Source organism: Chaetodon trifascialis, chromosome 9 (genome assembly GCF_039877785.1).
Source record: "Chaetodon trifascialis isolate fChaTrf1 chromosome 9, fChaTrf1.hap1, whole genome shotgun sequence".
NCBI classification, from domain to species: Eukaryota; Metazoa; Chordata; class Actinopteri; order Chaetodontiformes; family Chaetodontidae; genus Chaetodon; species Chaetodon trifascialis.
This window is the reverse complement of record NC_092064.1, coordinates 22,860,040-22,883,624: the sequence shown is the minus strand read 5'-3', so window position 1 is coordinate 22,883,624 and position 23,585 is coordinate 22,860,040. Positions and strand designations below refer to the sequence as shown.

Sequence of the window (23,585 nt, the reverse complement as noted above, 5' to 3'; positions counted from 1 at the left end):
TGATTAGGAATGAGACGCTTGGTATATTTTAGCCAGCAAACACAGCAGTAGGACTACTTTGCTTAACACTGGTGTCACTGGTCCCACAGAAGCATTTGAAGTAGGCACATTCAGATGAGTTTAATCTTTGGAGGTCGTTGTTCTTTGTAGCTTCAATTCCTGATTATTAAGGATGAATTTCTAAACCTGAAGACAAAAAAGGCCTTACACTAATTTAGATTAATAGATTTATTCTACTGAGAGACTCTTTCTTTTTTAATGATAATCGCTGAAGCCAAAAAGACAATAATAAATAAAGTAATAAAGACAAATCTCCCCTTATCGTGGTCAGGGAACCAACTTCAGGGAGCATTTAGCTGTGTTTGTGAAAAGAGGGCTATCTATTCAACATATAGAGAATAACAGTCATACGTCTTTGATTAAAGCTCAGTAAAATACAGTTCACACTTATGAATACAAGGATTTAATGAGTACGCTGAATGAAGATGCACGGAAATATCCCAATATTACCTGAGTGTATGCATGTTTACCCCATTAACTGACTGCTTTTGATAATGAAGTAAGATTCAAATATACAAGTACAAATACAAGTACACACGAGAGCAGGGAAATCAAAGATAGACCTGAACTGCACCAAGCTTCATATCAAAGTTTTAGGATAAACTCGTTGAAGTGCTTTCATAGAGTTGCAAAACTGTAAATAAACAACAAATAGTGCAAATAGTTTTAAGGTAAATATAAGACAGTGGTAAAAATGTGAGGAGGAATATTCATTTTCTGCAGAGCTTTCCATGTCCAGCCAGCATCTGCAGGCACAGAAACACAGTCCAGTGTCATGCTTCACACGTCTGCTCTGCGGCTGGGCTCAGGTCCATACTGGCCAAAGCAGGAGACAGTTCACTGGGAGTTGTGGGAGAACGCAGGATCTGATCACAGTCAAAGCTATCAAAGTTGTCCGGGGAAAGGCCTCTTCTCGCTTTGGCTGCCCAGTCAGGATGAGTCCTGAGCTTGAGGATGACGTCAACGGGTGTCTTTTGAAGGATGAGAGAGTCGAACGAAGAGCCACGAAAGAAGGCCTGCATCTTGAAACGCTCCAGGTTACGAAGCCGGTCGACTGGATTCTTGCACAGAAGCTGCATCCATAAAGAGAAAATGAAACCGATAAATATGACAAGTCAGAGGGATCACAGTGTAGAAAGCAGAAAGAGGAGAATGACATTTACAAACCTCAGTGAGCAGGACAGCTAGAGCAGAGCCGAGGTTCTCGGGTAGGACATATGGAAAATCTCTGACCTTGGTCAACATGGCGCCGTGGTCTGTCTCTGCAGGGACCGGAAACTGCAAAAGCAAAAAGGCAAACTGCAGTGACTAATAACTGACAGAGAACCACACAGGGCTAATAAATGTTGAGCTCATGTGCTCTCACCTCTCCTGTCACCAGTGCAAACAACAAAATGCCAAGGGACCACCAGTCAGCAGCATGGTTGTATGGACCCCCACCTAAAACTTCAGGAGCTGTTCAGAAAAAAAGAAAAAAAAAACTGAAGATGAAACCAACATCACACAGAAAATCCCAAAAAAACACAGCACAGTGGAGACAAAAATGTGTTTGGAGGGAACCAAAAGCAAGAATGCATCACAGGTGCATCACATTCATAAGTGGGTCAGCTGAATCCAACGGGAGCAAAACGCAGGTGGGGCTCTGATGATGCAGTGAACCAAAACAGCCACGAAAGGCAAATGGGAATATTCTGGCGAGAGGTAAATTTCATTTGTAGGAAAATTAAACCAAAATCTCACCCATGTATTGGAGAGTCCCACATATAGTGAACGCTCTTCCTCCTCGTTTCAGCCGCCGCGAGAGTCCGAAATCAGACAAACGAAGGTGACCTGGATCAAAACACCTGCTCAAACTGATGAACTTCAACATACTATTCTAGATCTGGTCCTATATATATTGTATTGTTTAGGTGCATCACTTATGGTCAGCATTTTCCCCATTAATGAATCACAGTAGGTGTTTTTGTGTTAGTTTGTGTGTTATCACGTCTCTTTTGTTATTTGTCAATGTGAATGTCCAGGATTAATAAAGTTAATCAATTTAATCTGATTCTCTAAATGTTTTTACTGACCAAAAGTACAAAAAAATGAACACAAAAGAATTACCTTGATCACTTAAGAGAATGTTCTCCATCTGAAAAAAGAGTAAAATTATTGTCACGTAAAGTCAAAAATGCAGGATAAATAAATCACATTTTGAAAAGTCACACCTTCACATCTCTGTGCATGATCCCCAAGTCATGCAGGAATCCTAGAAATAACAAACAGAAGACAAAAAGTGAGAAGATGCAACATAAATACAAGACAAGGAGGAGGCTCATGTTTAAAAAACCCTTTCATGACCAACCCAGCGCGCTGCCCAGCTCTGCAGCGAAGAGCCGAACCTCATCTTCCTCAAACCGGCCCTTCAGTAACCAGTAAGTGTACAAGTCTCCCACGCCGCAGTAGTCGCACACTGCAGAGGACGAGACACACATACTGTTTATGTCTTTGAAAGCAGCTAATGGAGTAACTCAGGGCAGCGTGAAATAAAACATCAGAAATGAGGAAACCACAGAAAGAAAAGAAGATTTTCTCATCATGTTGCTGGGAAAAGGAAGGAGGAAGGAATCAGTCTGGTCAAAAACACACATGCTGTTTATTCTCCTGACAGCTGATTTAATACAGCTCTTACTCAAATTTGAGTTTAACCTGCCAATACCACTGAGTGTACTTAAAACTGGAAACATGTTCATGATCACTGTGGTAAAAACTCATGCAGGCAGCATGCTGAGCTTTACTCAGCACTCTCATTAGATGGCAGTGTGCCCCTTCGGTGTCCAGTACTGAGATTTGTCAGGGTGCAGCAGTCTACTTTCAGGGACCACACGAGGACAACTCAAAGAAAGGAAGGACAGTAGAAGGGAGGAGGGTCGAGCTGTGCCGTCGTTTAGATACTTATTAACTCACTAATGAAGAGGTGGCGCTGTGTCTGCCAGCAGTCCTGCAGATTGTGGATAAATGGGTGTTTGAGCTGCCGCTGCAATGCAACAGTCAACACACACACACACAGAGTGAGAGTGAGTATAACAGTGAGAGGTGGATGAGGAGCTTCCCATAGTCCAGATGATGCCTTAGATCCCTTACTTGTCACTTTAACTGTGAAGTGACACCACTCTGTAGAGCATATAACTGTAGAAATGAGTTTTCATAGCATATAGTTTAGAGAATATTATAGATCCAAGACAAAACTGACAGAAGGGTTCGGCTGTGGGAACGAGGCGCAATCATATTCAGAACCACGGACATCACCATGGATTTATCAATACACAGCACAGTTAGGCTACGGTCGGCCACGGTCGGGACCACAGACTCTAACTTAAGCACAACTCAGTCAGATTAAAGATCAATGAGTCAGACAGACTAGACTAACATAAACAACCCCTCTGCCCTGCACTAGGGGATGGAGAGGGGGCGGCAGGTTAACAAGGGGGCATTTTATTCATTTGGCTAACAGGGAGGATGACATCACTCCCTCAAATCGCATTCTGGTGTCATATAATGAATTCTTAGTGGACCTGAGTGTTGCTCTGCAAATCATTCAAAGTCATGTATCTACAGATTCAGACAGTGATCACGCACTGGTCGTCATATCTGAAGTGCCATTTGCAGAAAAAAGGTCATTTAATGAAGAAAAAGGAACATTTCCTCATTGTCCTTTTAGCAGTGTTATCCCTCCTTACATGTAGTTTGAGTAACATCTTTTCCGCTTCTTACTCTTCTACCCTCCTCTCAAACAGTTCATTTGATCTGGTACTTTTTCCAACAGCTGGTAATTTGACACTGTGATACCTGAATGATGACTTCTTCTTTCGACTGCTCCACCACTTCATGCTTCAAGATCTCTGACTTTGGGAGAACCTACACAACAATAAAAATGATTACACAAAAAGTATCCCATGTTTTTACATAATGTTGTTACAGTATTAACTATCATAGCTGAACTAACCTTAACAGCAAAGGTCTTGTCTTTGAAAATGTCCTTCACTTTCAAGATGGGTCCATATGAGCCTTTGGCTATGAAGCCCAGGATCTGTGAGCACAGAGGTTCAGTTATCTCAATGTCTCCACTGCTTTGTTTTTAATGCTGTTGAGCAGTCCTACATTGTGGACCAAAGTACCTGGAAGTGGTCTCGTCCTGGAAATTTACGCTGTGGGAACTCAGGCAGAAAGACGGAGATGAAAGCTGGAGGAGTCCCCGACGTCTCAGCGCTGTCCTCTGGAGGCAGCAGGAGTTTGGGGACGGGTGGTCTGACGTCTGGTCCCACAGTCCGAGAAAATACAGCTGAGTGTCCGAGTCTGTGAGTGATGGAGACTCCCATGTTTGAGAGGAACCCGTGACTGAGTCGACGCTGAGCAGCTTGTCCCTCTCTCTACATAATGAAACATGATCAGGGGTGGGATGTAATTAAGCAAAATTACCCAAACCCTGAATTTAGTTACACTTTTGGGGTACTTTATACTCACACTCCAATACATTTTAGAGGGAAAATGACTCACCTACATTCATTTTAAAGATTAAACTTCCCAAAAGTGGAGTTATTAAAATCAAAATACTGCTTACATAGTGATGCATAAGAAAGAATACTCATATGATTTCATATATAATAATAAAACAATCTGAAAAGGTCTACTCTGCTGCACAATGTGTTTTTTCAAAGCACATTTTGCTGATAACTTTAATACTTTCACTGGAGAAATCTTTTCAGTGCAGAACACCGCTTATAATGATTCCAGGAGATACATTGCTGCTGCCATAGTAAATACCAGTTTTAATGTACTCTATAATTATGCATTTCCTTTCAAAATATTGTATAAGTACAAAATGTTGGAACTGCAAATGACACATTTTCCAGTGCTTACAGCTCTGCACAAAATCAAAGCAAACATATATTGACTCTCATGCTGCAGGTCAGAGGGAAGGTCACTGATCACAGAACAGCTAATCAATAGCTCTATTTTTGACAAGGTTTCACTATAGTACATAGGACCAACCCGGACATCTTGTTACATGGTTTATACAGTTTGCTGCACTTAAAACACGTCCAAATCACCCAGAAGCTTTGCAACAATATGAATTTATTCATACTTCACTACATCTACTGAAAAAAATCCAGAGAGTAACTAATTTGGTACAAATTCAACATAAACTCTCCTGGAAAAATGCAACATCCAGTGCACAAGATGAATATCCAAACATCTTTGTATCTTTGTCTACATTTTAACAACATCCGTGATATCAGCATGTACAAATCCGCAGCTCAGCAGACTGAATCTCACTCACTCACCTTTCTACTGACGTCGTTTCCCATAAATAAACCAACGCATGTCACACAAAGACGAAGAAAGAAGCGACAAACCGAGCCCTTCCTCTCGCGTCCTCCTGCAGTCCCGTCTCGGCCATGTCGGCGTCTTTGATCCACGTGTTGGTGTGTGAGCAGAGAGGAATGTTTGCAGACAGTCATCCAGAGCGGGAAGAGCTCGATTCCGCTCCAGTTAAAGCTGTCACATTAACGATCAATCATCCCTCTGCTCCCCGACTTCCTGTGACTCACAGACCTGCCCCTCTATTTCATATCTGCACAAACATCACAAACGCACCTCTGACAGACTATAACACTTTTATTGACAGAGAAACAATAAGCCGCAGAGCTGACAGAAACGTGAATGCATCTGTTGCGATATGATCCGTTTTAATTGAAATGTTCAGGGCATTTTTCTTCTTAGTCTTAAGAGAAATGTGACTGAAATAACAGGCCTAGCAGCACAGTTATACAAGTAATCCAAAAGAAAAAAAAGAAAAAAACCCTGGTTACAAAAATATCAAAATACTTTACATAAAAAAGTGCTTTAGTAATAAAATTACAAAACATACACTCAGTCATTAGCTGCAACACATTTTTTTTGTTTTTGCCACAATACCATCAAACCAAGTGCCACAGTTATACAACACATTACAAGTTTTTGCAGCTCCGTTCTTGCTATATTGCACTGGGGTGAGGTACGGCTAGCTGAGGGGCGCAGACTGTCATTTCCAGGTAAAATATAAAATAGCATCTTTTGTGGTCATTTGTGGGAAAAGGCCTTCGTGTCAGGGCGACAGTCATACAGCCATACGCACAACTTCTTTAAGCTCTAAGTGATAAAACACATTTGATATATATATATATATATATATATATATATATTTGAAAATCTAATCTTTACAGCTGGCAGCATTGAAGGTGCTTTCAGTTGAGTCCTATGTGTTCCTATGTGACTTTAACACGTTTGACATACAGTGTTCCTGAGCCAGCAGGAAAAGGTGCTCTCAGTCTTGCATTTCTAGAAGCAGAGGGAAGGACAGTGAAGTGCTGGCTACACACTGAAAATCTTCCTCGCTACATTCAATGCAACGCAAGCCGTCGTCGTTTTGAAAGTTGCAGGTTGTGTGAAATTTTAAATGGCACGAAAAGAACATGATAATACATATAGATATATACATATTTGGTCAAAATGGCAAAATCCTCGAGCTGTTTTGAGTTCCCTGCAGGGATTTTGGCCATAAACTCAAATCTGAGACGCATCAGGAGTTTTAAGCACAAAAAAAATACATTTAAATTTCACTTTAATTTCAGCAGGTCCGTATGATTCAGTAATGCTCCACCATCTCTCTAAGAGGCAGAACTGCATTTTCCCTGATCCCCTTGCTGAGGGAGTGTGGCAGCCGCTGTAGTGGATCGTCCAGTCGTGGTGTGAATGTGCGAGTGTTTGTTGCTTCACTTGCGTCGGCTGAAGATGCTCTTCTTGCTGGAGCTCTTGTCTGCACTGCTGAGGCCGATGAGGAGCCGTGCCTTCTCATCTTCCTCCTGCTGCTGCAGGCTGTTGTCAGACTTCCCTTCAGACGCTTTGCCCCGCAGGTCTGAGCCTGAAGCTGGTTTCAGACGTAGCTTCTCCTTTATCATCTGAGCAGCGAAAACAGCATGTTCAGGAATACATTTTTCAACATCAGGGCAAAATTTAGGTTGTTTCTGACCCCGAGTCAGTCTTGGTAAATGAATTAAAACCACTGAAAGCCCACTGTCCGAAACAAAGGATAACTTGAAGAAATTTAACAAAAGACTGATTATTATAGAAGAGCTCATTTCTGTAACTGAATCACATCACATTATCTACCTTCAGTCACAGTTTGTGTGTGTATATGTGTGTGTACCTGTGCTACGAGTGCTTTCCGGCTGTCCCTTTTCACAGCCATGGCGAAGTCGAGCCACGTCCAGGTGTTGTTATGGTACTCCAGACACGGTAAAACCAGGTTCAGGTCCTTCCAGTCCACGCTGCTCTTTTCTCCCTAAACGCAGAGGATTTTATACAGTCAGACATCAGTTCAACAACAACAATAACAAAACAATCAGACGAGGAGCAGAAAGTATCTGACTGAGTTAAAAAGCGATTAACCCATAATAATCTTCAGAATTTGCACCAATATTTGCACTCTTGTACCTGTTTTTAATTTCTACTGAGGGGAATATCGCTCTTTATAGCTCTTTAGCTGCTGAACGCTCCACTATGTTCACCAGCTCATCGCCACGTCTGTCTGCTGTTTGGTGCTGAGCAGGCAGTGTACAGTTATTTATGGCCTTCTTATGAAAAAACCTTTCAATCTTAAATCTAGCAACATGGTTTAGTTCGCTGAGTTGAAACTCTCATGCACTGACCTGAGCTGTTTTCAGGTCTTTTCAGGTAACACAATAATCCTTCTCAGTCTTTTTTTACGCTTCTTCCTATTCGAGCTCATTATCCACAGTGATAAGCAGGGATTAAAAACATTATAGTCAATGTAGAGATCAGCTGTTATGCTCAGAAATCTCACCTTATAGCTGACACAGAGGGGCACTTGGGGAATCTTGATGTAGATGAAGGAGTTGTTCATAGCAGCTCGCTCCTTCATCTTATCGATGTCGTCAACAGGATGCTGGTGGGAGGAAATTATAAAAGTCATGTATTTTGTTTTGCTCCTGACATCTGAGCACAATCAATCAAAAAGCACAAATACCTCTGGAGGTTTCCTGAATGACCTCCTGACCCCCGCAGTGCGGTTCAGTCCCTGGGCGACACCTTTGCTGGGGCCCATAGGACCCATGGTGTCCTCTGACGACTGCCGAGGCTTGACAGGGATACCTGTGACACAGGCCACATCAGCATCAGCACTGTGGCCTCTGGGTGACTCTGCACCCTACACCTTATACTCCCACTGAGTCTGTCTCTCACACACACACACACACACACTCACACATCTCAAGGTCATATCCAAAGTGACAGAGCCTTTTAATAGCTCCGAGGTATGACATAACACAGTAATGGGTTATTCAATACCACACATACACGCGTGCGCGCACACACACCCACACACACACATCTGGCAGAGAAAATGGAAACTATTATTGATCAGTTGGTCGGTATAGGTTACAGGCTGGGGATCCCACAGGGAGACAAAGTGCTGCTCATCTTACTGCTGTCATATTGCCACTGTTGACAGAAACATACCCGTCGTGACCAATCTGAACTTGTCTTCCTCGTCTGTGACCTCCTCCTCCTCAACATTTCTTCCCGGGAAGAAAAATCCCATCATCCTCTTGAAGAACTGGTACATCAACTGGATGGTGAGAGGCACCACGTTCACCTGATGACGGGACACAACACGTCTTCAACAAAACTCGAGCCAAATGTTCCGGTTAACTGTGGCTGCGTGTGACGTTCTTCACCTCAAAGTGCTCCTTGACAGAGATTCCTCCCACAGGGGGGCGCACTTTACTGAAGATACGCAAGGCAAACTGGCGTCCGGACTGGCAGTTACTCTGAGGACGAAGGACGACCTGTGAAAGAGGAGAGAGTTCATTTCATCCTCGTCAACAACACAAAATAAAGCTTTGGTGAGATTTAGCCTGAAAATCCTATTTTGATGCCATTTTTGAAACTGAATATTTTGATATTATTGATGATATGAACACAGTATGGACAAAAAAACACAGCATTAAAGATGGGGTGAGCCATTCTGGAGAAAAACTTTTCATATTCCAACTCAATAGCAAAACAAAAACTCCTGCACATGCAGAGAGGACGAGAGCCAGCGCTCCACCTCCAGACAGCCATACTCACAACTCTCCTGCTGCCACAGCTAACATCACAACAACAGCATATGGCAAGCTAGAAAAAGATTTAAAGCTGCCTGACACAAACATCACAAAAATTACTTGAGCAAATCATATCAAAAACAGAGCAACCTCTGCATCCGTCTTCATGCCTTTCAGGTCTCTCCAGCATTGGGAAGCCTCACAACCTTTTTTCAATATTTGCTCTTCTGACTTTCTTCTCTTTGACTGTTTCTCTGCCATCTCTCCTTCCCTTTGCAAATACATGTTAGCATGTGCTGGATTTATTGTCCCTCTCGCTTCCCCCATCTCCTCTCCTGCGTGAGCACAAATGCCACCTGCTGCTGATTGGCTGGAAAAGTGGTGTGTGGCTGGGTCTGAGCCACTTTCTTTGTTTCCCATTAACAGAGCCGTGGCTGTGTGCAAGCACGACTGAGCGGACAACTAGTGGACTGTGAGGAGAGGTCTGCTGAGTTATTATTTTGGATTAGAATGGCTGACCCCACCTTTAAGTGAACTTGTAATGAGTCCTTGGTCACACATGCATACATTAACCCTTGAGCGTGTGCATGCAACACTGAATGTGAAACTCTGAGGTGACACAGAGCGATCCCATCTGAACAAACAAGATGGAGCCAACACAGACATCAAGTCTTGTCACCGGAGCAGTGCTGTACATACCCTCACACGCTGCACAGAAGAAACCAGGCAGAGAGTCATAAATAATGCACACTGCAGGCAACGTTTTGACAACTTCTGTCATGGTCTGTCATGGAAGTTAGTGCATTTTGTACAATTAAGGCTTAAAAGCAAACTAAAGTCAAGTGAAATTAATGTGCTTTTCCACTTTTGTAACTGAGCAAACAAAACAGTGACACTCAGATGTACCTTGTATGCTGCATTGGGCAGCAGGTTGTTCATTGTGAACCACCCTAACTCCAAGAGATGCTCTGCTGTGTCATCGGACTTGTTGAGCTGTGGGAGGGAAGTATTCACAGAGTCATTAACATTCACCATTCAGTAAGTTCTGTCTCCGCAGTTCAGTTTCTTTGCATTAAACTGATGCATTTTAGAGAGAAAGAGAAAAATACAAAAAAATACAACAATAGGATTCGTTATATATTCCCATTATTCTCGGATGAGTAGAAGCTAAAGCCGAGGTAAGCTACACAGGGATGGAAGATAAGCGATTCTGCTGCCCTGTCTGCACTTTAAGCATGAGCCGGCTGCTTCAAACTCCAGGCTGATGTAGCTCCTTGCTGTGCTCACCTTGCTGTACATGAATCTCTGCAGCTCCAACTCAGCAATGCCGAGCTGGCCGTCCTCTTCGGTCAAACACCAGCGGGCCTGGGCAAAGTAGATCTCTGTTCTCCTCGCCACGCTCACATCCTCTGGGGGCTTGCGCAGCTCCAGCTTGTTTGCCCGTTGCAGCTGGAAGTCCTTAAAACACCTGAAAGAAAAGAGAAGACATTTATTGTTGACCTGTGTGCCACATCCTCTCAGTACATGATGTGAATGAGTGCTGATGTGTGACCTGATGAGAATGTTGAGCTCTTCGCTCTTCATCTGCATGTCATTCTTCTCCTGGTTCAGCTGGTTCTGCAGCCTTGTGTTGATCTCCATCAGTTCATCACCGCTCAGCTCCTCAGGCTGTGCCTGCAAGATGATAAAGAGAGCAAACGTTTAATAATTCAAAGAGCTCTCCATCTATTGCACATTTGACTCTTGTGACATTGTCAGACTCATGATGGATAGTTAGGAAAAAAGGATCTGATGCAATGGAACCAAAGCTTACTTGATTCATTCACATTTACGCTCAAGCTCTTGGTTTAAAATAACAGTAACAATTCAAAGAGTAAATTTCGTGACTCACCCTTATGTTGGAGTAAATCTGCTTCTCCAGGCGTCTAATCTGCGTGAGGTGCTGTCTGACCGCCTCCTGGAGGTGCAGGATGCTGCTGCGCTGCTCCTCTGGATTACTGGAAATTTCCAGCTGGAAACGCACACGCTGCTTTTTCTCGCTGTGCTCCTAAACGTCCACAAGATAAAAAAACAGACAATATGATGAAACCTCGGTAAGGACGCGGAAATCTTTTGTAAACTGGGACCGTTAGCCTACCTTGCGTCTGGGCTCCACGTGCAACAGCAAGTTGTTGACAATGTCCAGGATCATAGCGTACTGAACAGGGTTAGTGGATATCTCCAGATCGTGGTGAATGAGTGTGAAGGTGTCCACAGCCCCTGTTAAATCAACATCATGAGACAATTTGTAACTGTTTGTCTCTGAAAAACTAGGAAGCTGCCCACTTTACAAGAACCCAGGTGCACTCTTCCTTGCTAATGACAGACAGTACGTAACCGACCACACACACACCGGCCTGTTTTTTCAGTAGGTCTTCTTTCTCATGATTATTCCTCAGCTCTGGTGGTTTGATCTGCGTGGCCACCTCCGGGTTGATGTCATGACTGTAGCTGATGTAGTGCATCCGGCAGCTACAGCGTGAGATGATACGCTGAACCTGCTGAGCCTCGTTCACCTGGGCTGGCTGGTTCCAGTCTACACACACAGAAAAGAACATTTTTGTAATCCTTAAAATAGTACAGCTAACCAGAGGCCATCTACAGGTGAACTGTACTCAGGAAAGTATTTTTACAGCTGTAGCAGTGTGGTCAGTGCACCACAAACCAGTCTGTGGGATGAGGAGCCATCTTTTATGTTGTGACAAAGAACAATCAGGTGTTTGAGAAGTCATTTACCTGTAGTGGTGCTGACCATTCCTCCCACAGCCTGGCCACTTTCCATCAGCTCCAGCACTGAGTCGACGTTACGCTGCCTGTGCTCCTCAATGTTTTTCACCTAAACACAACCCAATGAAAGAGCCACGAGTGCATCAGAGCAGGAAGTACGAGTGGAAGTGCAACTACATGGTTTAATGTACTGTTTAGTACATTAGTGAAAAAACAATGTACTTAAACCATGTGCAATTTTGAATCTTTTTCACATTAGTAATATTATCTTTTAATAATTTGGTAAGGAACTACTGGCAGCTAGAGGCATGATTCAAGTGTGACGATGGCGTTTTAAAACATCAATGGCGGCTCCTAAAGAGCTTTGGGTAGATGCTGCTATAGTATCAGTTATATCTGAACTGGAGAGTATTTCATTCTTGAAAGAATGGCACTGAAGGATTTTCTGTAAGGAAATGGAATTTGCTCTTCTTCTAATGGGCTTCGACAGGAGTCCTACTACATCGTATGGTTCATTGATCTGATTGCCCTTTTCCAAACACTTTCCAAGGACGGCTTCCCAGATGGTTCTGTGTAACAAACCACATAGCGCGTCAGGTTACTTACCTCCAGCCACAGCTGTCTGTCCTCTTGCTCGGACGGGTTGGGCTCCATGGTGGCAAAGTACTGCATGCCATCCAGCAGGCAGGTCCAGGTGGTTTTCTGCTTCAGGGTGTCGCTGTACCAGGCTGGGTGGTGCTCACACTGGAGCAGCTGAGCTTTTGCTGCAGATACCAGCACACAGCCTGCGGTCTCTGTGCCGCGCAGCATCATCTGGGTAGAGCAACATAGAGGAGGGTTAAAAACTGGGCCAACCTGATTATCGACCTGCATTCATTGAGCGAAAAACCTCAATTCTGAAAGAGAGAAATTTTTACAGAACTATGAATTTTTGGGTTGAGCTCACAAGGTTTCAGCAGCATGTTGTTGTAGCGCACCATTACAAGTTTAACATGGAAGGCAACAAAACTGGACTCAAGAAGCAAATAAACTATCACGCGATAAAAAGCTATTATCAACGCACCTGACAGTTGACCAGCTCGATAAACCAGTTGCGGTTATAGACATCATCGGTCTGACAGGCTGCGATGCCGCACAGCTGGTCGCTGACACCTGAGTCTTCCTCTGAAAACACCACAAACTTGTCTGTTTCCTCAATCAGTTTCTGGAGCATCGATGTTCCTACAGAGAGAAGGAGGGAAAATGAAAAGAAAGGGGTTAGTACATCTTCAAAGACTCAGCTGTTGTCTTTTCTCAGCCAGGCTATGTCATCACCTTCATTTTGACTTTTCTCTGCTCGGCTGACAGTGGGCATAACTGGTGTGGTAGGGGCTGTGGTGGGGGAGTAGTTGGAAGGAGAGCGTTTGAGCTTCTTGGTCTGCAGCTGAGTGTCGATCCTCAGACCTTTCAAAGCTTCAGTGGAGAGGTTTCTCTTCAGTACAGACGCCTTTTTATAACCGTCATACAGCCCAAAGGCTATGTTCCTGTTTGTGGTGGTCCAGGAAGCACGCAGGTCCACGAGGCGCAGTTTGTGAGTGTAAGAGGCATTCGTCTCATCCTTCTGGTTCACCTCCTGTCAGAAATATTCAATTCTCGATTACAAAAGCAGCCACAGTGGAAAACGGCTTTAAACTCCAGCCAGCTCTGGGGTTTTACCTCCTCCACGCGGTTGCTCTGTCGCTGGTAGCTCAGGGAGGACAGGCTGAGCAGGTGGGTCTTCTTCACCTGAGCATTGATCTGGTGGTCAGCCGTCTCATCCCAGGTGGAGGCCATCAGGTGAACGGTCACCTGAGACAGTTCGCTAACCATCTGAGTCACATTCCATTCAGAGATCAGCCTCCTCATCACAGTGCCAGCTGAGAGACAATATGAACACACGCACACAATAAAAACATATACACAACCACTTCTTGTTCTGCTGGGAGGCTAAATTAAGGCATCTGTATGAATGAACGATTTCTTTTTCTCATACCCTGTGGAATAAGTCTCTGAGCCCCTCGAGTGAAGACGTGGCCTTTGTTGCACTCCACTTGGATACCTCTCTGCTGGGCAAAGGAGGCCCAGTAATGCACCTGAAGGACAAACAATATGTGGAAATGTACGCATGTGGGAGTAAAGAATTAAAGGGGAATAACTCAGTGAATGATCCACCAGGAATCACACTGTACTGTACAAGTGACACTAAATGCAGACCACATAGTAAAAACCTGAAGCAGATTTTCAGCAGACTGTTGCTGGAGGGCAGCCTCGAAAAACACTTACTTGTAGTTGTGGGAAGGCAGCTGTGTAGGACATCTGTTTATAGTGCTGACCCAGCTTCTTGCGGACAGGCCTGAGGCTATGGAAGAGCTTGCCTCTGCAGATCGGTCGAGATACGCCCGTCCAGGTCGCCCAAAAGTTCTGCATCCAGCGCAGCGTGCTGCTGTACAGAAGGATTCTAGGCTGGCAGGATTCTACAAAGAAAAAAAAATATAGTTCTCTACAGAAAAACACATGTATAGTACTGGTTTTCAAGTGCATTGGGTTGAGCATAGCTAGATAATACAGCTAACAGGGCTGTACATACCTGTGCCACAGTGCTGGTTAAGGTCCATGGTGATGGAGAGGTTGAGGTTCTCAGAGCGAAAGGCTCTGTAGGAGTCATGAGGTTGCCCTGAGGTCACGTCTGCAACGTTCTCTGCACAGCAGAGCATTACAGCATGGTGGTCATGGGGGTTGCCATGGCAAAGCCATTGGAGGTCAAGGGTCATACACAGGTTGGGCAGGTGTAGAAAACAGATATCATCATACCTAATGTGGAAAAAAGACACTTGTATTATTGAACGATTCTCTGCAAATACTGTTAAAAATTCTACCTAACCACAGTTTCACGACGGGTGTCTCCACTTACTTTGATGCTGTCCTAACATTTACATCCAAGTCGCCTTTAAAGACAAACTGTCCAGGATTCCAGTCAAAGTTCAGCTTATTCCACTCCCAGTGCAGGTTTTCTGTGGTGTTGTAAGGATCCTGAAAGAATGCGAGACTTGGTTTTATAGCTCAGGTGATTCATTTTGCTTTTCCTCAAACAGCTCAGTTTCCACGACAAACTACACCCCTGAACATTATTGGCATCATAAAAGTCGACTTTATGGGAGACTAATAATATTGGATTGCAGATTGTACAGAGGGCACTGTGTGTGAAGGTCACCTGATTTGAGGTGGTTGAAAAGATGACTTGTCACAAACAGAACTTTATTCAACATCTTCCTGCAGAGGTCTACTGCAGATTCACAGCAGCTGAGTTTCTTAGCACGCTGTTCTACATTGTTTTACCTCTGTAGCCAGCTGGTGAAGATTGGCCTGATCGATGTCCATAACCCAGCGTCCATGCAGCAGGAGACGACTTTTGTCCCACCAGGCCAGAGGAGGTGAGGGATCAACTGTGGGTTTGGTCAGCAGGTCAACGGACTGGCCAATCAAGGTCCAAGCAGGGTCCCAACATGGCCCCCACACAATGGTGTACAGATTTATGTTCGCTGCACACAGAGAATATTCAGAGAGAGACAGTAAGTGTTTGAGAGAGTAAACCTCACATTACTCAACAAAATGACTTCACAACTGGTTTAATACTGACTATGATTCACCAGCATCATGATTACTAATCACAATTTTCTTTCCTGTGCCCCTGCACATGCCTTCTTCTGCACACTCAAAAGCTGGGATTGGTCAGGCAGATTGAAGTGTCGGGTACATACGATGAGAGCATGGTGACAGCATGATTCACATCACTCACATTTGAAATCATAGAAGAACTTAAGCGGTGGCATATTCCTGTGGACTGTCACATCTCCCCACGGAGGACCGAGTGGGACTATCTCTTTGCGATGAGCCCTGGCGTGTCCGTCCTGCTCGGTCCCCATCAGACGTCCTGACAGCCTCCAGTCCCGGATCTCAAACAGGTAGCGAGGGTAATCCCGAATTCTCACTGGCACATCAGAAATAGATCAATTAGTTTTGAATATGCAGAAGTAACTTTAAACCGGTGAGGCTTTCATTAAGATGATCACATTTTCTTTCAGAATTAGTCTCATCTAAACCCTGTTTTAAATTTACCCAAAAATGCAGCCAGTTGAAACTTGACAGCACGGCACCACTGGACCACCAGAGGGAGTCCGTCTCTGGGGAAGGGACTGATCCCGTCGATGTCCCTCAGCTGCTCTCTCACCCTCTCTGGCCCATGAAGAGAGTGATCAGCCAGAGCGACCAGCTCCAAGTCTGACACCGTCCAGGTCAGCAGGGATTTCCTCATGGGCGTGTTGGCGTAGAGGCGGCGCGAGCGCTGGATGTAGATCTCAATGTGCTTCTTCTCAAGTGAACTATACAGCTCTTCAATCTTTCTGGCAGGGAGAAGTTCTCCGTGCTGCTTGCGCAGATCTGCCACCTTCTTATCCAGAAGCTGAAGACGCTTTGCACTTTCCTTACTCTCGTCCTTCATTAGCTCGTAGTTGTCTCGCAGCTTGATTTCAAAGATGTCGTCCAGGAAGACGAACGAGAACTGGCTGATTTTGAACACGAGGTCAGGAGGCAGATGCTGGACGGCAGCGTCTCGACTCGGGGAGCGATGCAGAGTCTTCAGCCACTTCTGCACGCTAATGGCCATGTCAAAGGTTTTTGAGAAATTGTACTGGTAGGGGAACTCGACAGCCAGGGAGGGACAGGTGAGGACCCAGACACAGTTATGAGGAGTGGTGAGGAAGGGGAAGGTGTCTCTGTGCAGCCGCATCTCAGTCAGCTCTGTGTGCATTTCAACATCCAGGCCTTTGAAGGAGACAATGTTGTTGCCATCAAAGTTGAAGATCACGGAGGGGGAACACATGTGAATGGAACCAGTATGCTTGACGACTGAGAGGGCCTCTGAGTGCAGGAGAATATAGTTCTGCTCACTAACATGGGCTGTCAGACGAGTGCAGCCCAGATCAACGCGCACACACAGCCCTCTACTCTGGCCTGAAACAAGCTCACTCTCCGTAGGACCGTCCTCTCCTCTCTCCCCACAAAGCATACGCCAACACGCCTGAGCTTCAGTCAGGTGCTGATATAAGACCATGTGGTCCGGCGGTGTCCATTCGACGGTGAGCTCCTCTTCACACTGAATCTGATAAAGACACAAAACATGAATGTTGACACAGAGACTCTTTCAGTCCGGAGAAATGAAACTGATCGTGAAGTGATTACCTGCACGGTGTGGGTGGTGACGTGGTAGGTAAAGGATATCACTGTGAGTTTGAGCACAGGGCTGGGGGTTTGGGAGGCGGGGCAACATGACTCCATGTTCTCTGTGAGGGTTCTGATCGCTGACAAGCTCACACCTTGAAGAGACACAGAGGAGGTCTCTGCAGAGCTCAGGACGTTGATCGTGTCCATCCGCAAAGACACGGCTCCTTAAAAAGACACAAGTTCATAAAAGGTGATTATCAAAGGTGATGATAGACAGAGCAGAGAGGTTCCTGTATCCTGTGTTCTGTCGCCCCACAAGATAAAGAGGACTCAATGGAGCACGTGTAAGGGATCTGTGAAGTTTGGCATTTTCACTTGACAAATGACACAATTATCAAAACAGCTAAAGAATTTTTTTTGTCTATCACAATCTATTAATTGTTTGAGCTCCACAGAAGTCACATCTATCTGATAGCTTGTGTTGATGCTGCATAAGTTAAACTGAATTGAACTGAATATTTGGGTGATACCTTAAAAACAGTACTGTTTCTGTCCCACATAATAAATTACTGAACAAAGGCAGCAGAGCAGCAGATGCCACATTTTCACAGTGCTGCATTCTTAAATACTCTGAAAAAAAAAACAAAACTTACCTGCCAGATTAGACAACGTGAACACATTAACATCCTCCAGACAACAGTCCAGTTTAAACAGCAGTTGAAGCTGTGAGGAAGGAGCGCGCTGTGCAGCATCGTCACCAGAGGGAGACACCAAGGCCACATCTGACAGCTGTGGCTGCGTGTCACGAGGAACACAGATGAGGGACAGCAGGCGAGACAGACACAGTGCACATGTCTCTGAAAGCTCCACTTGAAGCCCTTTCAGATTGGACTCCACGTTCAGACTCGAAGGATGGCAGCTCGACTCCATGTGGGGTCGGTTGAAACTCCCCTGGAGGGATGAGAATAAAAGAACATCAGCAATCAAGCATGCCAATAAGTCCTCTCGCTAAATTACTAAATATAAAAACTAGTTTTACATTTTTCAACAGCTTGTTTGGCAGATTCTCGAAATCTATATTGAAGACCACATTTTTTTTACTCCATTCACTAAAACAAGTTTCTAAAGGCTCCCTAATAATTTGTGCTCCTACCTGAAGACTGAGCGAGTCTAAAATTAGCGCTTCTCCCCACACATGTTTGCCAGGAGGGTGGGGTGCTTGTTGGATATGAGACCCCTGACCCACTCTCCACCAGAAGTTGTCCAGGGACAGTGAGGCACGCTGGTGCACATTCTGGGACTCTGGGCTCTCTGCGTCAACTTTAATGTCAAGAAGATGCTGCAGTTCTACACACACAGGAAGCAAAAGTCATCACAGAACATTATTTTGAGGAAATATGTTCCAAGCTGCTGCAGTATAGCGACTTCAGCTGTCGAAAAACAAACACCATTCAAAGCTAAGAAAGGAGCGCAGGTTAATGTGTAACGTTTAATCTGCAATCAAAGAAAAGACTTTATCTAATCTAGTTTGTTTGAAAAAGCTCGACCCAAATGTTGCCTTCAGAATAAAAGCCATGGAGGTTTACTGAAGGAAAATTTGTTGCAACAATAGCACACATGACTTATAGTAATGACATTACGTGCTATTGCTTACCACAGCGTGCTGAGGTTATACTTTAACATAGAAGTGCCCTCAATGTGTAATGTAGCAATAACATCATATGATGTTCACATGCCTCTCTTTTCTGTGTGCATGTGCACATGTGAAGCTTGTGAAAGGCCTGCGGTACCTGCACTGGCAGAGAGGAAACCCAGAGCAAAAGGCGTTGTGTCTCCCAGCTGAACGGACACGTTAACGTTGGACACGGAGGTGGACACCATCACGGGAGCATCCAGGTGAGGGAGGCGCCTGATGGAAAGGAGGGTGGGAAAATAATCTAATGGACTACACAACACAATAACGTCATGCAACAGCACAATACAGAATGAGTGATGTGCAAACACAAACATGGATGAGAAAGAGAGGAAAAGAAAAAGGTGTTATTTTCTCAGCAGTGGGTGATTTTAGGAGAAGAAGTGACTTCCATACAGCAGCCCAAACCTTCAGGTTTTCCTTTTGCAACTTGCCTTTTTCTATGTGCTGCTTTCCGGTGGATTAGCTGTTCCCATGGAAATAGATCTAGCCAATGTGAGAACTCCTGGTGACGATAGTGGATGATGCAAGTGTTGACTGTGAATGACCCTGAGATGTCCATTGATGTCACCTAAATGTACAAAGACACGATAGGGTCAACTATGAGCTATATGCTTCCGATGTGACCATCAAGTATCTTCCTCACCTGCAGGGTCGTCTTGAGAGTGTTCACACAAAGGATTCTTTGTCGACTTTGTGAGAGGAGAAGTCCATCTGCCAATAGAAAAAAATAAAAACCAAGAACGTGTTATTCATAGCTTCTTTTCCATCGTCCAACTCTCAGCACTGCGTCTGGCACCCAGCTGTCCACTAACCCTCGAGAAGGAGCTCCAGGCTGCTGTGGGGAAAGCTCAGCTCAGGAGTGAAGCTTTTAAGTGGAAGCTGCTCGTCGTCACGTCCATAGATGACTTTTAAAGACTTCAGAGTCCAGTTCAGGTGTCTGCACAGGCAGGAAAAAAGGTCAGAAAATGTTTAAATCAATAGGTCATTCAAAGGGGAATCAAATTGTGCACAACAACAACTATGCAGTCAAAAACGTTGACTCACTTTTTCTGGCTGTGCATGGACAGGGTTACATTTGTATTATCAAATTCCACATTGACCTTGTGGGGAATCAGTTGATGAAACTGTTGCACCGTCTCAGTCTGGATGAACTCAATGTTTTCACACTCTGAAGGGAAACAATATTAATACAATTAAATCAATTTATTCTGTAAGGTATTGTAAGTGTACGTTTAAAAAAATCTCCAGCATGTGACACAATTACCTTTCAATTGATATTGTGCATACTGTATGCCACCTGATATGAGCCACTGTGCACTATTCTGCAATGTGCACGCTGTCTGAACCTCCTCAAAGCAGGTTTTGAATATTGCAGCTCTGCCGGGTAAAAGCAAAGCATCTGGAAAAACTTTGGCTGCAAATTAAATCACTGACAGCCTCACATTAATGCTTTTGTTTCTGATGATCTAAAAATAGGTGTTGCATAGAAATGCTTCAGTGAGCTAATGTGTCATTTCCTCTTTTTTCCCATTGTTAGTCTGTATTCATGCTGGCAGGGCTGCCAACTTTAAAGATGTCTGCGCGACTGATGTTTTATTTCATTTCTCATTAAGTGAACCCAAAAGGCCTGCGGATATATACACAACAATGAAAAAAACTGTTATTTTAAATATTGCTAATTTAAATAATGGCATGATTTCACCAGCACTTTTTTTTTTACAATTTAAACTAGTATAATATATTCTTTATTAGACTGGGGAGGTTAAACTTTATCTATGTGGACATTTCAGGCACCTACAGCGGTCAATACAGCGCTAAGATACGACCTTGTCCTCATTTTTTTTTTGCTGGTTAGCAGAACAGCTAAAAATATCATAGACAAAGAAAAAGCAAAAGACTTGAAGGCAAACTGGAAAACTATTAATGCCATCATGGCTATAATTCACAATAATAAACACACAAGTAGAGAGAATTAGCTTGGGGAATACAAGAATACACTCATACGATCAACCCAGTTACATCTTGATTAGGTGTTAGTTGAACTGTGCTGCTTTTTTAATGATGTTGTAGGTTTGCTTGAGGGACTGCTGCAACATATCTGGTGTGAAACTATGACACAACAAAAAAATTGACAAAAAATGGCTCACAAGAGAAAAGAATCAGCTAAGTCAAAAATAAGGTCAAAAGGGGGATTGTGGGCAGCAATTAGAGGCAAAGGGAAAAGTTAATGACATTTTAATCTGTAGTGAAGCAGTGCTTGATTGCCATTGCTTGTTTCTTAAATTATTCAGAGAGTCAGGGATTAAACTTTGCATTTTCTCACCAGATGCATCCTGAATGCTCTTTTTGGGAGTCGGGGGCAGCACGAGTTGGCTGAGAAATAGTCCCTCGTGCAGCTCCGCTATAAGTGTCCTCACACTCAGGGACAAACAACCTGGCTTCATCTCTGGCAGGCTCACATCTCCAGACAGCAGCAGGCTCAGGGCCACTTCAGCCAAACATATATCCTATAATGGAAAGCACGTTAGTCACACACATATTCAATCACAAGTTTCTATTTCAGTGAAAATACAAGAACCTACCAATTGGCTGCTTTTAAGCACTTTGCTGCTTAGCTGGCCGACGGAGAAGTCCCACGCCAGCCTGTAATGAAAGACAAAAAATAATAACATGGTAGCATGATCCTTAGTCGGGATAGTTTTTCTTTTCTCTTAAATTCAATAGTTAAATCACATTAATGTCAAACAGTGATGACAGAGCATGAGTTGTGTAGTTACCTTTTACTCTGGTGGTCAAGCAACAAGGTGAGGCCAGTTACGGTCATGTGCCACAGGGACTCTGACAGTGCTATGTTCAGTACCATCACATTGATTGAGCTGATGTGGAAGGACAGCAGCTGAAAGCACAAGATAGGAAGTGAGATACGGCCGACGAAATCAGTTTAGCCAAAGAACGACAAACAGTGCGGCTCCATACTTGTGACAGAAAGCGCAGCGTTGTGGGGCTGACTGAAAGCCTCCCAGACTTCTTTCCATGGCTCTTCTTCACCAGAGGTCTTAGTGGTGCTTGCAAGTCAAACCTAACTCTGGTGTCCCCGACGCACAACGCCAGGTATTTCCTGAAATGCAAACATGCAGCAATAACGTCGCAAATAACAGCATTCTGTGTTTTCATATGTAAGGGTTCAGCATCTATAGCTGAAAGATTTTATCCCAAACTACCAAACTGATGAAAAAATGTGACAACTTACGGCAAATCCTGATTTAGAAGTTTACTTGAAATCCATATCCTGTCAATTTCCTGCCATAAAGAGAGCCAATGTTATGGTATTGTAGTCAAAAAGGTGCCATTATCGAGCCAAACATTTCCACTGATGTGGAAGCAGCCGCACTGAATGAGCTCACTGCAGAAATGTCATGTAAACACAGGCTGTCTCACCAGAGTATGCTGGGGGTGAAACTGGATACTGACTCCTTGGACAGAAAACAGCCCTACTGATTTGATCTTTAGATCAGCATTCAGTGCAGCCTGGAAGAAGTGCACAGCCAGGGTGCATATGAGCCACCTACAAGCAAAAGACAACAGAGGACATATTTGATCTTGTACATGATTGCTTCTTAAATAAAGAAAAATATGGGTTCATTTTACAAGCACATAAACTGCACAAATTGACACATCACTTACCTGAAAACGACACATAGCAAAACAATCCCAAGCAGAAGAAGTACAAGGAAGGACATCAGCAAGAGAGACATTGTGTCCCAAGTTTTTCACACCCAAATCTTGGACATGGGTCTGGCTGCTCCTCTGCTTGCTATCAGCTGCTGTCAAAGAGGAAGAGGTGCACTTCAGCTTTAACACACCTTACCTTCAGGTGCCTTTAGCTAAGTGGTTGCTAGATAACCATAATAACTCGTCTGTCGAGGCAACATTTGCTAAGCAAATTCAGAAAAATTAGTAGTTTGTTTTTCGGCTAACGGTAACAGCTGGCCTCACAATGCTAACATTGCTAATTAACTACACTGTAGTTAACATGAAACAGCACGTAGCTAAACTTTATCACTCAACACTGTGTGAAACCTTTACCTAAACTTGGTCCTTGTCCATAACCTACCGGTGGCAAAACACTGACTCGTTGTCAGTGGATAGCAGCGTTAGCGCAAACTCACCAAACGTGAAACAGTTAAAAGATATTTGCCGCCGCGTCATCCAAAAATCTGTCGCAAATCTGTGCTAGCATGCTAATGCTACGGCTAACTTAGCATAGCCGCGAGACTGGCACACAACTCTTCTTACTAACTATTGTAGATGTCTTTGACTGCTGTCGGCTCCAGTTGAGTATCAAGCTTGCTTACCCTGACATATTCAAAGTAGCCGGTTTTCGCTTCACAGCATAACACTGCAGAGGGCAGTTTCATCTGATAGTCAGCGGTAACTCTCCGCTCACACCGGGTAAACACTCCGGCTCTGATCTGGTCCGCCCCGCTCAGCTGGCTGCTCATTTAACCTGCAGCCGACAACTGAGACAAGTGGGAGAGGAGCTGGATCACCGCCAACGACACTCTCCAGGCAAATATTAACTTTTATCCATGCATTCAAACATAAAGGGTTGTTCAGCAGTTCACCTCCACTTCATATACATCCGTTAAAACCAGTTCACACACAGGCAGAACATA

The 23,585-nt window shown here is 44.1% G+C and overlaps 2 protein-coding genes across 6 annotated transcripts; both read right to left on the bottom strand.

Annotated features, from left to right (window-relative positions):
- Positions 1 to 783: 783 nt before the first annotated feature.
- On the bottom strand, positions 784 to 5,559 carry LOC139336681 (ribosomal protein S6 kinase-related protein-like). The gene is made up of 12 exons (XM_070970858.1): positions 5,388 to 5,559; positions 4,221 to 4,472; positions 4,049 to 4,132; positions 3,892 to 3,960; positions 3,010 to 3,079; positions 2,408 to 2,515; positions 2,271 to 2,311; positions 2,167 to 2,194; positions 1,801 to 1,890; positions 1,427 to 1,515; positions 1,228 to 1,338; positions 784 to 1,133 (listed from the first exon to the last, which is right to left on the bottom strand). Exons 1-12 carry the CDS (start codon positions 5,409 to 5,411, stop codon positions 834 to 836), a joined length of 1,266 nt encoding a protein of 421 aa, XP_070826959.1. The 5' UTR covers positions 5,412 to 5,559; the 3' UTR covers positions 784 to 833.
- Positions 5,560 to 5,703: 144 nt separating this feature from the next.
- Positions 5,704 to 23,389, bottom strand: LOC139336332 (bridge-like lipid transfer protein family member 2). 5 transcript variants are annotated; one of them, XM_070970394.1, is made up of 41 exons: positions 23,265 to 23,389; positions 22,594 to 22,733; positions 22,348 to 22,474; positions 22,160 to 22,209; positions 21,886 to 22,027; positions 21,687 to 21,805; positions 21,492 to 21,552; positions 21,233 to 21,416; positions 19,954 to 20,077; positions 19,722 to 19,846; positions 19,553 to 19,620; positions 19,341 to 19,477; positions 19,004 to 19,158; positions 18,367 to 18,560; positions 17,867 to 18,164; positions 17,232 to 17,437; positions 16,110 to 17,151; positions 15,790 to 15,981; positions 15,330 to 15,532; positions 14,905 to 15,023; positions 14,581 to 14,804; positions 14,277 to 14,467; positions 13,987 to 14,086; positions 13,671 to 13,870; positions 13,290 to 13,587; positions 13,039 to 13,196; positions 12,582 to 12,788; positions 11,985 to 12,084; positions 11,602 to 11,784; positions 11,347 to 11,468; positions 11,101 to 11,256; positions 10,762 to 10,883; positions 10,497 to 10,677; positions 10,116 to 10,202; positions 9,909 to 9,959; positions 8,841 to 8,951; positions 8,623 to 8,758; positions 8,132 to 8,256; positions 7,949 to 8,050; positions 7,292 to 7,426; positions 5,704 to 7,043 (listed from the first exon to the last, which is right to left on the bottom strand). In XM_070970394.1, exons 2-41 carry the CDS (start codon positions 22,662 to 22,664, stop codon positions 6,858 to 6,860), a joined length of 6,792 nt encoding a protein of 2,263 aa, XP_070826495.1. In that variant the 5' UTR covers positions 22,665 to 22,733; positions 23,265 to 23,389; the 3' UTR covers positions 5,704 to 6,857. The 5 variants fall into 5 exon arrangements, with proteins under 5 accessions (XP_070826495.1, XP_070826498.1, XP_070826497.1 ...); XM_070970397.1 differs by having other exon boundaries at positions 19,004 to 19,122; XM_070970396.1 differs by having other exon boundaries at positions 22,594 to 22,730.
- Between the last annotated feature and the right edge of the window lie 196 nt (positions 23,390 to 23,585).